The sequence below is a fragment of the Leiobunum rupestre genome, chromosome 4, assembly GCF_980474605.1.
Source record: "Leiobunum rupestre chromosome 4, qqLeiRupe1.1.hap1, whole genome shotgun sequence".
Lineage (NCBI taxonomy): Eukaryota > Metazoa > Arthropoda > Arachnida > Opiliones > Sclerosomatidae > Leiobunum > Leiobunum rupestre.
In genome coordinates, this window is record NC_143387.1 from 70,544,330 (window position 1) to 70,559,957 (window position 15,628).

At 41.1% G+C, this 15,628-nt stretch overlaps 1 protein-coding gene across 6 annotated transcripts in view; it reads right to left on the bottom strand.

Moving 5' to 3' along the window:
• Window positions 1-15,628, bottom strand: part of LOC149948915 (5'-3' exonuclease PLD3-like) — a 123,316-nt gene that overhangs the window by 19,797 nt on the left and 87,891 nt on the right. For 4 of the 6 annotated variants that reach the window (XM_090172797.1, XM_090172795.1, XM_090172796.1 and 1 more), the window contains 5 exons: window positions 14,448-14,710; window positions 12,843-13,005; window positions 12,299-12,398; window positions 9,809-9,948; window positions 9,521-9,724 (listed from right to left, as the gene is read on the bottom strand). In XM_090172797.1, coding sequence (XP_090028923.1) covers window positions 9,521-9,724; window positions 9,809-9,948; window positions 12,299-12,398; window positions 12,843-13,005; window positions 14,448-14,710 — 870 coding nt within the window. Of the gene's footprint in view, window positions 1-9,520; window positions 9,725-9,808; window positions 9,949-12,298; window positions 12,399-12,842; window positions 13,006-14,447; window positions 14,711-14,841; window positions 15,042-15,588; window positions 15,612-15,628 lie in introns of those variants that run through there. The other 2 variants (XM_090172801.1, XM_090172799.1) reach the window with 2 other exon arrangements.

Consider the following 15,628-nt stretch of genomic DNA (forward strand, 5'->3'; position numbering starts at 1 on the left):
GGGGACGAGAAATCGCCTACCTTCCACCATAGACAGTATATATCCCTAAGGGGACGAGAAATCGCCTACCTTCCACCATAGACAGTATATATCCCTAAGGGGACGAGAAATCGCCTACCTTCCACCATAGACAGTATATATCCCTAAGGGGACGAGAAATCGCCTACCTTCCACCATAGACAGTATATATCCCTAAGGGGACGAGAAATCGCCTACCTTCCACCATAGATAGTATATATCCCTAAGGGGACGAGAAATCGCCTACCTTCCACCATAGATAGTATATATCCCTAAGGGGACGAGAAATCGCCTACCTTCCACCATAGATAGTATATATCCCTAAGGGGACGAGAAATCGCCTACCTTCCACCATAGATAGTATATATCCCTAAGGGGACGAGAAATCGCCTACCTTCCACCATAGATAGTATATATCCCTAAGGGGACGAGAAATCGCCTACCTTCCACCATAGATAGTATATATCCCTAAGGGGACGAGAAATCGCCTACCTTCCACCATAGACAGTATATATCCCTAAGGGGACGAGAAATCGCCTACCTTCCACCATAGATAGTATATATCCCTAAGGGGACGAGAAATCGCCTACCTTCCACCATAGACAGTATATATCCCTAAGGGGACGAGAAATCGCCTACCTTCCACCATAGATAGTATATATCCCTAACTTCCCCTAAGGGGACGAGAAATCGCCTACCTTCCACCATAGACAGTATATATCCCTAAGGGGACGAGAAATCGCCTACCTTCCACCATAGACAGTATATATCCCTAAGGGGACGAGAAATCGCCTACCTTCCACCATAGACAGTATATATCCCTAAGGGGACGAGAAATCGCCTACCTTCCACCATAGACAGTATATATCCCTAAGGGGACGAGAAATCGCCTACCTTCCACCATAGACAGTATATATCCCTAAGGGGACGAGAAATCGCCTACCTTCCACCATAGACAGTATATATCCCTAAGGGGACGAGAAATCGCCTACCTTCCACCATAGACAGTATATATCCCTAAGGGGACGAGAAATCGCCTACCTTCCACCATAGACAGTATATATCCCTAAGGGGACGAGAAATCGCCTACCTTCCACCATAGACAGTATATATCCCTAAGGGGACGAGAAATCGCCTACCTTCCACCATAGACAGTATATATCCCTAAGGGGACGAGAAATCGCCTACCTTCCACCATAGACAGTATATATCCCTAAGGGGACGAGAAATCGCCTACCTTCCACCATAGATAGTATATATCCCTAAGGGGACGAGAAATCGCCTACCTTCCACCATAGATAGTATATATCCCTAAGGGGACGAGAAATCGCCTACCTTCCACCATAGATAGTATATATCCCTAAGGGGACGAGAAATCGCCTACCTTCCACCATAGATAGTATATATCCCTAAGGGGACGAGAAATCGCCTACCTTCCACCATAGATAGTATATATCCCTAAGGGGACGAGAAATCGCCTACCTTCCACCATAGATAGTATATATCCCTAAGGGGACGAGAAATCGCCTACCTTCCACCATAGACAGTATATATCCCTAAGGGGACGAGAAATCGCCTACCTTCCACCATAGATAGTATATATCCCTAAGGGGACGAGAAATCGCCTACCTTCCACCATAGACAGTATATATCCCTAAGGGGACGAGAAATCGCCTACCTTCCACCATAGATAGTATATATCCCTAACTTCCCCTAAGGGGACGAGAAATCGCCTACCTTCCACCATAGACAGTATATATCCCTAAGCATATACTGTCTATGCTTCCACTGCATTAACGTCTCTCACTGACGCTTTGTTATTGAAAGAGGGGGGAAAACACGTAAGCTTCTAAGCGCTTCAAATGACCTTGAAAGTTCCCGTTTTTATAGTACGGCCGTCTTTATTCGGTTGGGGCCCTAGCATCGACACGAACTCTTGCAGCTGGCCGCAAAGCGACTGTGATGGGTTCTAAAAATCAGAGCGTATTCTCGTCCCCTTAGGGATATATACTTTCTATGGCTGAATATCAGAACCGTAGCCAGAAATTGGGCAATTGAGGAGTCGGACAATATGTGGAGTACTTTTCGGCTACACTAACAAGGAGACTACACGAGGTGTAACTCATCGATTTTGTTTAAATTCAGGGATTAAGTAGACCTTCATGTAACTTAAAAAAAACCCAAAGGAAAAAAATGCGATGGGCTTTAGTTTTACCATGGCAACCGAAAACGTTTTTGACAACTAAAATATTATACATGTATTTCTCTATGTAAAATAACATGGCAAAATCAAAGATTCTTATGAAATTATTAAAAATAAACAAAGGTGGTTAAATTTGGGTAAACATCTAATTTTGGGTAAATGTCTAAATAATTTCATAAGGGGGGACCCTTAGAATCTTCGATTTTGCCATGTTAATTTACATAGAGAAATATAATATTTTAGTTGTCAAAAACGTTTTCGGTTGTCATGGTAAAACTACTTAATTCCTGAATTTAAACAAAATCGGTGAGTTACACCTCGGGTAGTCTCCTTGTAAGCTGTCCGCAACTACACCACTATCAACATTTTACATTCAGTTGCGGCAGAAGTGTAGCTTGAAATTGGCCGTAAATTACTATAGTTCAATGTTCTGGTCAAAACTATTCTCGTTGACATGTTTCGTTGTTTTTGGAACTAAAAAGTGTACATTTCTTATTTTAAATCAAACTAGCTGTCTGTTCCGGTGGTTATAATTATGCTACACCGTAAACTATTGGTTAATGACACCTGGCTACACTTTCTACTCATCATCAAAATAAACAATAGTAAAAGGTAGTAATTGGATTAGGTCTTCTGTAAAGTCACCATCGTGGAACAGTTTCAGACCTATGAGCAACAAACACAGCATCCCACATAGGAGCAAGAAACACAAGGAGAACGCAGCTTGCCTTTAAACACGCTAACGAAGGGTTGTGTACGGATTTCATTGGACGAGCGTCACGAGCCTTTATGCTGAACGTTTTAAGACAATTTCCGTATTTTCCCCTTCCGACGGTAGCAGGCGCTAAAGCGTCTAGCCAATGAAAAATGTACACAAGAAAATCCACGACTTTTGACGGGTTGCGTTCTCCTCGTGTGGGGTGTTGCGTTTGTTGCTCCTAGATCCCACACAAGGTAGTGATGGGCATTTTTTGATAACTCATTCTCAGCTCACAATCCGCTCATGTTAACCTGACATATATGTATCTCACGCTCTACTCAAGAGCAATTTAATGTCTCTCTCTCATAACAGCTCATATTAAGCGCGTTTACTGATAGCTCTTTTCTTATTTCAATTTCATAAGGAAAGCGACTGCTCTCTCATTCGCTCATTTTCGAATTGAAATAAAATATAATAAATTTCGCTCGTCTCATCAAAACACGTCAACGAACATAGAAAACTGAATCAGTTCTTTAAAAACAAATCAAAACCTAAGGCAACTCCATCATAAGTAATATTACCTATACAATTAACCAAATAATTTCTAGATCTACCAAAATAATATAAAACTCTTTAAAATCAACGTAAAAACGTAGATTTATTAGCCCAGAATCTCATATGGTCGTGATTTTAAGATTGAAAAAGACAATTCGGCTCTTCACTCGCTCAATCTATGACTAACAATTGTAAGTGCAACGCTCATCTATAAGGACCATTCACCTTCCGGCCAAACGAGACACTCCTCTCTTACGCTCATTTAATCAAGCAAAATTTTAGGTTCTTGTTCGCTCTCGCTCATTAATAACTAAATATAGAGGAAGCTCCGCTCTTCTCCTCTCAATTATTTGAAAGTAACCGCTCATTCTGACTCCAAACCTCTCTAAAAGGAGCAGAGCGCGCCCATCACGGACACAAGGAGAACGCAACCCGTCAAAAGCCGTGCATTTTCCTGCGTACAGTTTTCATTGGTTAGACGCTTTAGCGCCTGCTGATGCCGGATGGGGAAAATTCGGAAATTGTCTTCCCCCTCGCGCGTAAAACGTTCAGCGTAAAGGCTCGTCCAATGAAAGTTGTACGCAACACCGCGTTAGCGTGTTTAAGGGCTAGCTGCGTTCTCCTTGTGTGGGGCCTGTGTGTTTGTTGCTCCTAGCTCAGACCATCTATAACAAATGGGACTCGTAATGCCACACTGAAAATATTCGTTTCCTTAGTGCAGTGGTTAAATGCTTTGGTGGCGCCATCATTTGTCAGTCAACTTAAACTTTTAAGGTACCTTAGAAATAAAATTATTCATAATAATTTGAAAAGTATTTAAGATTTTAGCTAAATGGTCATTTAATAAAAACCTCTAAAGCTCTAATTAGTGATAATTCGAAAAATATTTAATATTTTAAGTAAATACCAACTTAAAAAGTACATTCACAGCTTATAGAAACTGACAACAGATGTCGCGTATTTCGTCCAAGGATCGAACCAGCCTCGGCCTCGGTCCGAGGGTCGTCTAAATTTTTTCGCTCTTATTAAAAACACTAGCCGAGAAGCCCGCCTTACAGGCGGGTCCTCAGCTAGTTGTGTGTTTCGAGGCACTCCACCCCAGTACGCCCACCCAACCCCTTTTCCCCATGGAATATTTACCGCGGCACCCTTTACCCCATAGTCGACCTCACACCGTAAGGCCCCTTCCCACTTTTTCCCATGCGATATTTCCATGGTACCCTTTCCCCCAAAGTAGAACCACCCCAGTAAGGCCCTTCCTCCCCTTTTTTCCCATATGATAATTACCGGGGTACCCCCAGTAAGGCCCTTCCGAGGGGTAAGACAGTCTCAGATAATCTGTACACCGAGTTAGTGCATTTAGCACTGTTTAAGGTACATATTTTCAAGAGTTCGCGAGTTCCATTTTAGCACTGTCAAAGGTACGGCAGTGTACACCGAGTTCGCAGAGTATCTTACCCCTCGGGCCCTTTCTCCCCCTTTTCCCCATGTGATAATTACCGGGGTACTCCCCCTTTTTCCCATGTGATAATTACCGTGGTACTCTTTTCCCCACAGTCGAACCACCGCAGTAAGGCCCCCTCCCTTATCCCCATGCGATAATTTCCGTGGTACCCTTTTCCCCAAAGTAGAACCACCCCAGTAAGGCCCTACCTCCCCTTTTTACCCATGTGATAATTACCGTGGTACCCCCAGTAAGGCCCTTCCTTCCCCTTTTCCCCATGTGATAATTACCGTTCCTCCCCTTTTTTCCCATGTTATAATTACCGTGGTACCCTTTTCCCCATAGTAGGACCACCCCAGTAAGGCCCTTCCTTCCCCTTTTCCCCATGTGATAATTACCGGGGTACCCCCTCTCCGCTTTTCACATGTGATAATTTCCGTAGTATTCCCCTCCCCCTGTCCAACGCGAAAATTACCGTGGTACCCTTTTCCCCGCAAAAATAACTCAATCTTGCAGTCGTAACAAACCCCCCTGTACCCCTTTAAACCCCCTGTATCCAATGGCTGATGCATAAAGGCCATGGGACTAACGTACGCCGAGAGACCACAGGACTTTCAAATCGGAACGAACCCGAAACCCCCCCCCCCGTTTCCGAAACACCCAGGCCTTCTGATACTTCCCCCCTCCGAAATTCGCGGCTGCAAGAGAGAAAATTTTCGGGTGTATTGCGTGTTGGGACAAGCACGGTCCAACTCTCAGGGGCGACAGATTTTGAGCATTTTTAGAAACTGACATTTGCGTCAATTTAGAAAATTTGTAATATAATAAAAAAACTAAAAACCAAATCGGAAATCGAATGCCGACTCGATGTGACAACGCGAATCGTAGCGTACCCCAAAAAAATGCCACGCGACGCTCTCGCCCGTAACGCGCGCGCGAAAAGCGTCAGAAAATCGAGAAATAAATCCCGAAAATCGGTTGACGAACCTACCTACCTACCACCCAACCAACAGCTTTTTATTATATAGATGAATCAAGGACAGTAGATACAGGGACGACAAAGCAGGGGAAAAAATTCGATTTTAAACGTCTTCATATTCACGGGGAGTTGGATGTAAACAAACCGCGGCCATTGTTAAGACGTGGTTCACCATGGACAGTATTATTGTAGTTAGTTTTTACCATTTTGATGTTAAATTAAAAATAAAACTACGAACGTAAATAAAAAATGCCCATTTGTTTTGAACACTTAAGCCTCGTCAAGAACCGCTAAAATTCGGTGACCGCCATTTTTTTTGTTTACAACTAACTCTCCTCGCGTTTAGGTCGTTTTAGGTGATATATTCCAACTGAGGTCGCCAATACACTTTTTCGTCCCGGTATCTACTGTCCTTGGATGAATAACTGAAATTTTGGCCCATTCTCTACCGTAAAATTTATATCTAACGAGGATGAATATGTGGAGACGATCGTCCGGCTACCGGCACCTTGAACGCTTTTTCCCCTGTCTTGCGCGGAGGAGGAGTCAATACTCGAAAGTTTTAGTTTTAGTTTTGTAACTTTTGTTTTAGGTTCTTTTCGTGGGAACCGTCGAAAAGCGAAACATGAGGGGGCGGTGCTGCTTAGAGGGACGAAACATCTACAATATTTGATATTAAAACTTTTATATGGAAGCTTTATTTATCCATTTGAATTTTGACCATTTAACCGTTGCCTCGGCCTCGGCTCGAGGCAGTTTTTCGACCCTTTTTCGATCCTTGATTTCGTCCTTTAAAAACCTATCTGCGTTTATACGAGGAGAATTTAACTATGGTAACATTATAGAACCTCTCTCTATACTTCCTCCAAAAAAAATATAGACCTCGTACAATAGACACAAAGTAACTGTTTCGAGCATAATCAATAGCGTTTACCCACTTCCTGTGGGAACTCCGAAAAAGTTACCTCCATCTAGGAGCAACAAACAGCCCCCCACACAAGGAGAACGCAACCTGTCGAAAGTTGTGCATTTTCTTGCGTACATTTTTCATTGGTCAGAGGCTTTAGCGCCTGCTGCCGTCGGAAGGGGATAATATGGAAATTGTGTTCCCCAGCCCGTAAATCGTTCAGCGTAAAGGTTCGTCCAATGAAATTTGTACACAGCACTGCGTTAGCGTGTTTAAAGGCTAGCTGCGTTATCCTGGTGTTTGTTGCTCCTAGGCTCCATAGTTACCATGGTAACCAACTAAAGGTATCACCGGAAGTAGGTAATCACTTCGTTAGAAAAACGTCGTCAGATTCGCCAGACTAAACAGATACTCATATCAAAGCAGCTAGGTTAGACAATTACTTTATAAATACAATTTTTCCTTATTTCGGGTTTTAATTTTTAAAAATGCCAAAACGCCGTGATAGCGAGCATTAGGTCTAAATTTTTTTCGCGTCGACGGAAAAATCTCCGCTTGGTTTCCACTGGCGCGCGTCATAATGTGTTTTTCTTTATGCACGTGAAATCGATGTATGTCCCAAAGTGGAATGACGCGCTATTACGCACGCTAGTGGAAACCAGGGCTGACTTAACCCATTGCGGTGTTTTTCCCTTTAGAAAACCAGCTTTTACAAGGATAGAGTAGCATGCAAGAGAATTGCTTAATGAGTTTATTTAAGCGTCTATTTGAGTTGCAGGCGAATAACCCTTAAAAAATTGCTGAGGTTAACGGTAATAGTAAGTGTAGAGAGCTGTAGGCTCTCGTGGAATGAAGAGCTTGACACCACCCTCCTACGCATTGTAACCTGGCCGCCTGAATTAATGGCTTTAAAAGTCGCTTGATGACTTAGGCCTATGGTGGTGCCTTGGGATTTAGAATAAGCCGATCATAAGGTCCCCATAAGCCAAAGTCTAGTCTAAATTTTTGACGATCACATACCCGTTATTAAGAGGTAGGTATTCAAAATCTGCACCTCCTAGTGGTTACGTTCTCAACTATGCATTTCTGAAATAAATTTCGCGAAATGCATTATGAATGCTCGCAAGCCGTGCGCGAACGTTTTTAAACTTGGAACCACGAGGGTTAAATCTCCGTCGCGAGCCCTTAGCACCGTAGTCAAGACTTATTCGCAATTTTATCGCGTTAAAACTTAAAATTAACACTTATCTTTGCAAAATTATTCATCAGAACCTAAAACTAAATAAGATTCTTGTTTCTGAAGGTATTTATTTTTCAAATGTGAGATTTAGACTAAGGGTGTGCGAGTCCTGTTTTTTGAAATTCGAGTCGAGTCTCGAGTCTTAGAAACTTGGACTCGCGAGTCCTCGAGTCCAAATATTAAGGACTTGATCGAGTCCTCGAGTCCTAAAGAATTAGGTTTAAAGCTTTCGAGTCCAATACGAGTCCGGAATGTTTTTAACGAGTCCAATTCGAGTCCTAATTTTTATCGAGTTCAATTCGAGTCCTAAGTTATCGTGGCCAATTCGTCTGAAATTATTTGTCGCTGTTTAAATAATCGCCGAGAAATAATGGACTTGCCCAATAATAATGGACTCGCCGAGTAATATTAGACTCGCCGGGTAATTTTCAAATTATCTATTTACTCGAGTCCGCTTCGAGTAATTATGTACCCTTTTCGTGGGAATCGGGTACCCGTGCGAGTAATAAAATTACGTATTCCGAGTCCGAGTCCGAGTACTCGGACTCGGACTCGATAACGAGTACTCGCAATTTTCGAGTACTCGCACACCACTAATTTAGACGCGTTTTGTGTGGCATTTATCAACCCGAGCGTGGCTGCTCTACCTTGGATTAAAACGTGTTTACCAAGTAAGAGAATATTTTAGACGTAGAAATTTGGAAAAAGAAGATGTCGCTACTACCCAGGGGCGTAGGAACGTTCTAGAAGTTGGAGGGGGCAAAGAGAAACGAAAAGTGGTCTGGAGAATGGTTTTGAATTTTTAATGGGGTGTAGCTTCTCCGAATGCGTGTGTACTGTTTACTACTATGTAAATTGGCAGGAAAAGACTGAAATTTAAACACAGTTGAGGTTCTATAAACTGTATATGCTTTTAAAATGATAATTTGAGCCTTTTGAAAATTTCAACTGACCAAAATGTTGGAGGGGGCAATAACATTAGTTGCCCCTCCCAACATAATTCTAGGGAGGGGCATTGCCCCCCCTGCCCCTCCCGGTTCCTACGCCCCTGCTACTACCCTATCGTGATACGTTAATTTTCTTCTCGTATGGACAATGCCCTAAACGTGGGGCTCTATGCTAGATCTTTACTTATGATAGGCTTATGGTATTAGCTTAGATGAATATTATTATTATTAGTTAATTTTAGAGTGAAAAGTGTCCCAGAACAGGCGAAAAATATTTAGTACCCTTTTATTGTAATTTTTTGAAATTTATTAGTGATGTAAAATGTAGAAATTAAACTACTAATTTGTAAACCATATTTTCAGACTGTTGTAGTTTTAGAGAATGCATCAAATATTTCGCCACGCACTATTTCTTTCTTCAGAAAAATAGCTTATATTATTAGCAGCGAGACAGATAGATACTTCTCTCGTCAGAGATATATTATATACTTCTGGTACTAAGCGAGCAGGGAGCGAGGAGTACTCACGGTGATATAGGCTCCGGTTCTGGTGTGATTGAGCTCCAAGGAGACGGGGTCACTACGGTTGATGGGTGTGTGCGTTCTGAACGGCCATCGCGCCGGGATCTTGGTCCGGTTCGTCTCGGACAGGATCCAGTACACCTCGAAAATGCGCGTCAAGTCGTGCGCCAAGCAAGAGCAGTTGTACACCAGAATACCCATTTCTTTCGTCTGCGAAACGAAATAAACGCGTAGACCAGGTTAGCGGGACAATGTAACAATAAGGATGAGAAGAGAGAGGGGTTGCGGCCCTACCTGCGTGCCTCGATCCCATCTGAGAGGGGCGCTGCCCAAATAGAAATGTCTCTGGTCAACGACGAAGAGGCTGACGTGAAGTTGACTCTCAATCCCCGTCAAACGCTCCAAGTTCAAATATCGAACTTGAGCGTCGCTCGCTGAGAAAAACAACACTTAATTACTATCGTAACTTTATAAGTAGTTTTTTATGTCAGTTCGTTAAATTTTTTTACCAAGAATGTATTTATTTCAACTTTTGTTTAGATAAACTGTTTTTGCGAAAGGATTATATAAGGTATTAAGTTTGCACCGAAGGGAGGGGCCTATGGTCTCCAAGGAAACTGGGAGGGCGATCAAAAATTCAAACCATTTCGCGCGTAGCTACTAAATAGGTAGCCATTTTGTTGGTAATCTCGTCAAAGCTACAAAACGTATTAGATTTATGCTTTAAAATTTTAAATGGGCCCTAAACAAAGCCAGATAAGATTCTAAGGCCGGGTTATTTAAATAAAATATCAAATTACGACAGAAATATCCAGGAAAAGAAGTTGACAAAGCTTATCAAAGTTAGGCCTTTGCGGTCATCCTTTTTACAATTACCTTCGCCATCGAATAAAATAAACAATTTTCGCTCTCCCTTGGTAATTGAACTACTCGAACCATTTTTAACCAGGCAGATAACCATTTTTAACATGAAACTAATTTCTTAATCATTTGAAAATAATTAAAATCCGCAAACAGACGATTGAAACTGTTAACCCTCCCGTTTTACTAAGAAATCTACACCAGCAAAATGGCGGCAAAGAACCGTTCATTCTTGCTCAAATTAAATATTTATTCTTGGAACTGCGTCATTGACGACGTAGGGATGCAAACTATGTATATTCTTGCTGGCTCTGAGGTCTACATTTTGCGTTAGGGAAAATGATTATGTTGATAATATTTTTGCGTGACTCTAATCCCCCTCACGCTCTAACAGTAAGTTGCTTCCCTCTAACAAAAATCAAATCTAATTCAGGGTGACCAACATTTATAAGAATATAGGAAATTCAACAGTCGATTTATAGGATAATATAGAAGTATTTTCTAATATAGGAATTAAAATTAAAATTGGTTTTAATATAAAAAGCAAAGCTAAGCCTCAGTGAAGTCCGATCAATAAGCAGACCAGTGTTTCCACTCTGCGGTCGAGATTTTCGCCTATTTTAGGGGGAATTTTACCCGTTTTCGCAACAATTTCCCCCCATAGATTTACCTTAATTTCCTTTAGTGTTACTGCATATGTTTCTTCTCTTTATTTCTTAGATTTAGGCAATATATTTATTTTTTACAAAAGGTAACTATTTGTTTTAAAAATAAAAAATAAACATTTTAGATAAAGTTTATATTGGGGGCACCGTAGGGGGACTACAGAGATGATGATTTTTTAGTTTTTCAAACTGAAAATTATCGAAAAATATTTTCGCCGCAAATTTCGCTGTATTCAATGGTTTTCGCCCCCTTTTCGCCGGTTTTAAAATTTCTGGCGCTCACCAAGACAGTTTTCCCCGCAAAGTGGAAACACTGATTAGCAGATAACGATATTCTTAATTCAGTTCAGTGCAGTTCTTTGAAAAAACAGTTTACATTTAATCAAAGGGATTTAGTACATTGAGCGCCATCTGTATTATGAAAAGCGAACTAGGGACGCGGGAAATTCGAAAAAAACCGTGCGAAATAAAAATCATATCTAATTATAGGAAAATAAAGGAAAGCATTAAAATATAGGAAAAATTATAAAACAAAGGTAGAATGGTCATCCTGCTCATTGGTTCCCTAAAACGTACGTCTTGCGACGCGATTGAAGTACAGGCCGGTGACGTTATCCCTTCCCCCTCTCGTTGCCATGCGGGGGATTCAAACACGATGGCCGCGGATCAGACTTGGATATAGTGATATTATTAACGGGGGTCACACGGGCTCCCTGCCCCCCCCCCATAAGTTTATTTTTATTGAGGGCCACTGGCCTAGGGGGGGGGGGGGGTGAAATTTCATTTAAACTTGATTAAATTAAATTTTTAAAATCAATTGAAATGTATTTTTAACGGTTTTGAAATTTTATTTTTTTTTCATTTTTTAAAAAGGTTTCACAGGGGGGACCCCCCCTTAAAATCCTTCAGATTCCCATGTTATTTTCAATGGAAAAATCCCAAATCATGTTGTCAAAAACGTTTTCGGTTGCCATGGCAAAACGAAAGCAAAACTTTTCCCTTGCAGGTTTTTTAAGGTACATGGAGGTGTACACTACACCCGAGTTTGAACAAAATCGGTGATTATCACCTCGGGTCGTCTCTAGCTTTTAAGTTTTGTCCAACTTTGACCACTGATACTGGACAAACTATAGGAGCTAAGGGAAATTAACAATGGACAATTTTGGTCCTTTGACCAGGCTGAACAACATATTTAAATTTGAAATTAATCCGTAGAAAGTCATTGTCCTTTCAACAAATCTGAAGAAGGAATAATTACCGTTGTTGAGAAGATCTTCTAAGCCTCGGCTTTGGTTCCGTTCATTTAGAACCATGCGGAAACGAAAGCTTTCCCGCGACGTTAAGTTCTTCAATTTAAACTAAAGGTATTTACAAAAAATAGCAAACATTTTACATTTCCTACTCACCTTCGACGCGTCAGTAGGTGGTTTCTTTTCGCTTAAGTTCCGGGATTTCGGAGTAGGGAAAGAAGAGTAAGGCTATGACGTCATTTTACTCAGATTCTGTGGTGGCGAATAGTTTGAGTCGGAGTAAAAATGGCTGCCTGTGGCCTTTTCAGCGGATTAATTCTGGCTATCAGACGACAAAATCCGATTTACTCTCTTTGCACCTCCTTTTCAGAAAGAGCAAAAAGAGTAGTCCTAATACTCCGGAACGAGCGAATAGTTTATGCATGGGGCGGAGTAATTCTCATCTCCGGAACACGCGAATGAAAGGTTTTAGGGGAAAAAAGAGTACACTTTTAGTCCGAACAAGCGAAAAGAAACCAGCTAATGTAAACAAAATAAAGACATAATTCTGACCTCGAACTGCTCGAAGTCTCCTTCATTCTCGCCTTCGTCGGACATTTGAAAGTCGTTGGTGGCGATATGAATGTTACTTCTGGCTAAACTGATTAAGTCCAACCAGACTGACGACATGTTCCTCCGTTGTTCTCCATCGGGTAAAGTGTCCACCAAAGTAAAACTAGAAATATAACTTTTTCCATTTTAGACACGCTGGCATCACTTTGCGTCGCTAGCGTCGACGCAAAAAAACGTCGTTAGGGACCAGCCACTTACAGGGACTTTCAAGGGAGAGCTGTGGAGGGATTGAAGTTCATTTCAAATACGTCATTCCGTCGCCGTTCGTCGCATTTACAAAGTTACACTCTGATGACGCTTCAGTGACGTTTTTTGAATCCACTTCCGACCCCTCACACCTCCCTTGAAAGTCCTTTTACGTGAAAATTGTACACCAGATTTCTGATTTCTAAAGATTTCGGACAACTTTATGTCAAACCCCAGTGATTTTAGGATTTTGAAAATAATCTTTAATTTTTAAGATTCCCATAAAAAAATATGTTTAACCAGATTTCTAAAGATTTGAAAGCCACGATTTTCAGGATTTTTATGTTTTTAGCCAGATTTGATTTGGTTAATGGCGGATTAAATTCTACTCGGGCCCCTAGGGTTGAGGTTTATTGGCGCATCCTTGATTAGGCACAATCCTCGTGTCACCCCTACATTTCGCAATTTTCAGGCCACTATGCTTAAGCCTACTCAGCCTTTTGGTTAATCCGCCACTCGATTTAATTCCAAATGATTTTATGATTTACAAAAATAATCTGAATTTTCAGATATGCGTTAAAGATTTCCCGATTTTGTTTCTGATTGTTGTTGAATTTCCTAAGGGTATTTGAATTAATTTTTTTAGAACCTAGAAGCAACAAACACAAGGAGAACGCAGCTATAGCCTTTAAGAACGCTAACACAGTGTTGTGTACAAATTTCATTGGACGAACCTTTACGCTGTACGTTTTACGGGTGGGGGGGGGGGGGAGACATTTTCCCTTCCGACGGCAGCAGGCGCTAAAGCGTCTAACCAATGAAAAATGTACGCCAGAAAATGCACGATTTTTGATTGGCTCTGTTCTCCTTGTGTGGGGTGCTGTGTTTAATAATAATAATAATAATAATAATCAGTTACGTAATCACTTTAGTACAGAAAAGACTACAAGCCGATTACGGGAAGTGATCAGCCTTTCGGTTAAGCCTAACACAATTTTTCGCGTCGTGGCGTTTTGACCCTTGATCTCGCGCCACTTTAAGTCCAAATGACAAGGACCATATAAAAAATAGTTTGCGCGTTCCGGCCGCTCGGTTCCGGCTCTAACTTCTAAGTGTCATCACTTTCTAGGCCTCTAGGGAATCTCTGAATAGTTCTTTTTATAAAATAACCTTGGCCATCTTGTTGAAATGTTGCCTCCCCGCTTCAGCTGTGGATCCGTTTTCTCTCCCACTAAAGAGTTTAGGAACTCATTCTTAGGCATTGGCTGAACTATTCCAGGGCAACATTTCAACAAGTTGGGCAAGCGTAAAGACATTTTATAAAATCAACAATTGGTTTAATTGAAGTAAAGGACTTACACGCAAGGACTGGAACAGTTCTTGAACTTCTTGTGGTACTCGTGAACGACCAGACCTTCTTCCAGATCGTCCTGGCGGGATTCCAACAATGGCAGCAGGACAACCAAGAAGATGAGGACTAAAATGATGGTGATAGGGATGCAGGAGGGCTTCAACCAGCCGCTCCATCGTTTGGGCCGTTCCTCTTTGATCATGTAACGAGAATCGAACAGTTGCAGCTCGTATTCGCCCACGTCTAATTTGCCGGTACCATCAATTACAGTCTGAAATCAATTTCAAACATATCTTCATTAAAATTAACTCGTATCAGAAGTATATAATCTCCCTGTTTATCTGGGTCATTAACAATTTACAAACATATCTTCATTAAAAATTCCCATAGGTAACGTAATACCCATCTAGGTAGAAGTATCCCATCTAAGATCTAGAAATAAAATACGCATCTTCGCAGGCTCCAGGCAGTTTTCAAACCGCAGAATACAAATCAAGAAATTAAACCACCTAGGGGTATTTATATATTTATAAAGCACATTTTATATTTCATAGTCTTAGAGAGTCAAAACTTTGTACCGCACAATCTAGTCTTTCAAAATGTATTTTGAAAAATCAGGCACTATAGGCAGATGCATACTTCTCTTATCTACTACCGCTCATATTAAAATAAATCCTCAAAAATAGTAATAATAATTATTATAATAATCGGCTAAGCTAATACCCAAAGCACTACCGTAATCCCAAGTCATCTAGCGACTTTTAAAAACCCAAATATACCATAGTTTGATATTTTATAGCCTCCACCATGATGAGTCACTTTATAAATTGAAAACGCGTCTACCCCTGACGGAATACCGACGAGCAATGCTTTTGGAAAATATTTCTACAGGGGCCCAGCAGACCAATAATATGCCCACGGTTACCCATCACGCCATTTTTTCGTTATTGTAATATATTACGTTTCCATGCTAGCTGATAAAACCGTATAATATAATAAAGTGGAAAGCTGTAATATTTAATATTTCAACCCGCTTCTTTCGATAAGCAATCGATTACGAAGCTCCCGCGATATTTTTCCTTCGCTCCCGGCACCCTGGTTTTATCTAATACGCAATCGGATAAAACGTATTTAATATTCTTAACTCACTTATCTCTTTCGCGAATTGCAAAGTTGGAAGAGGTCAACA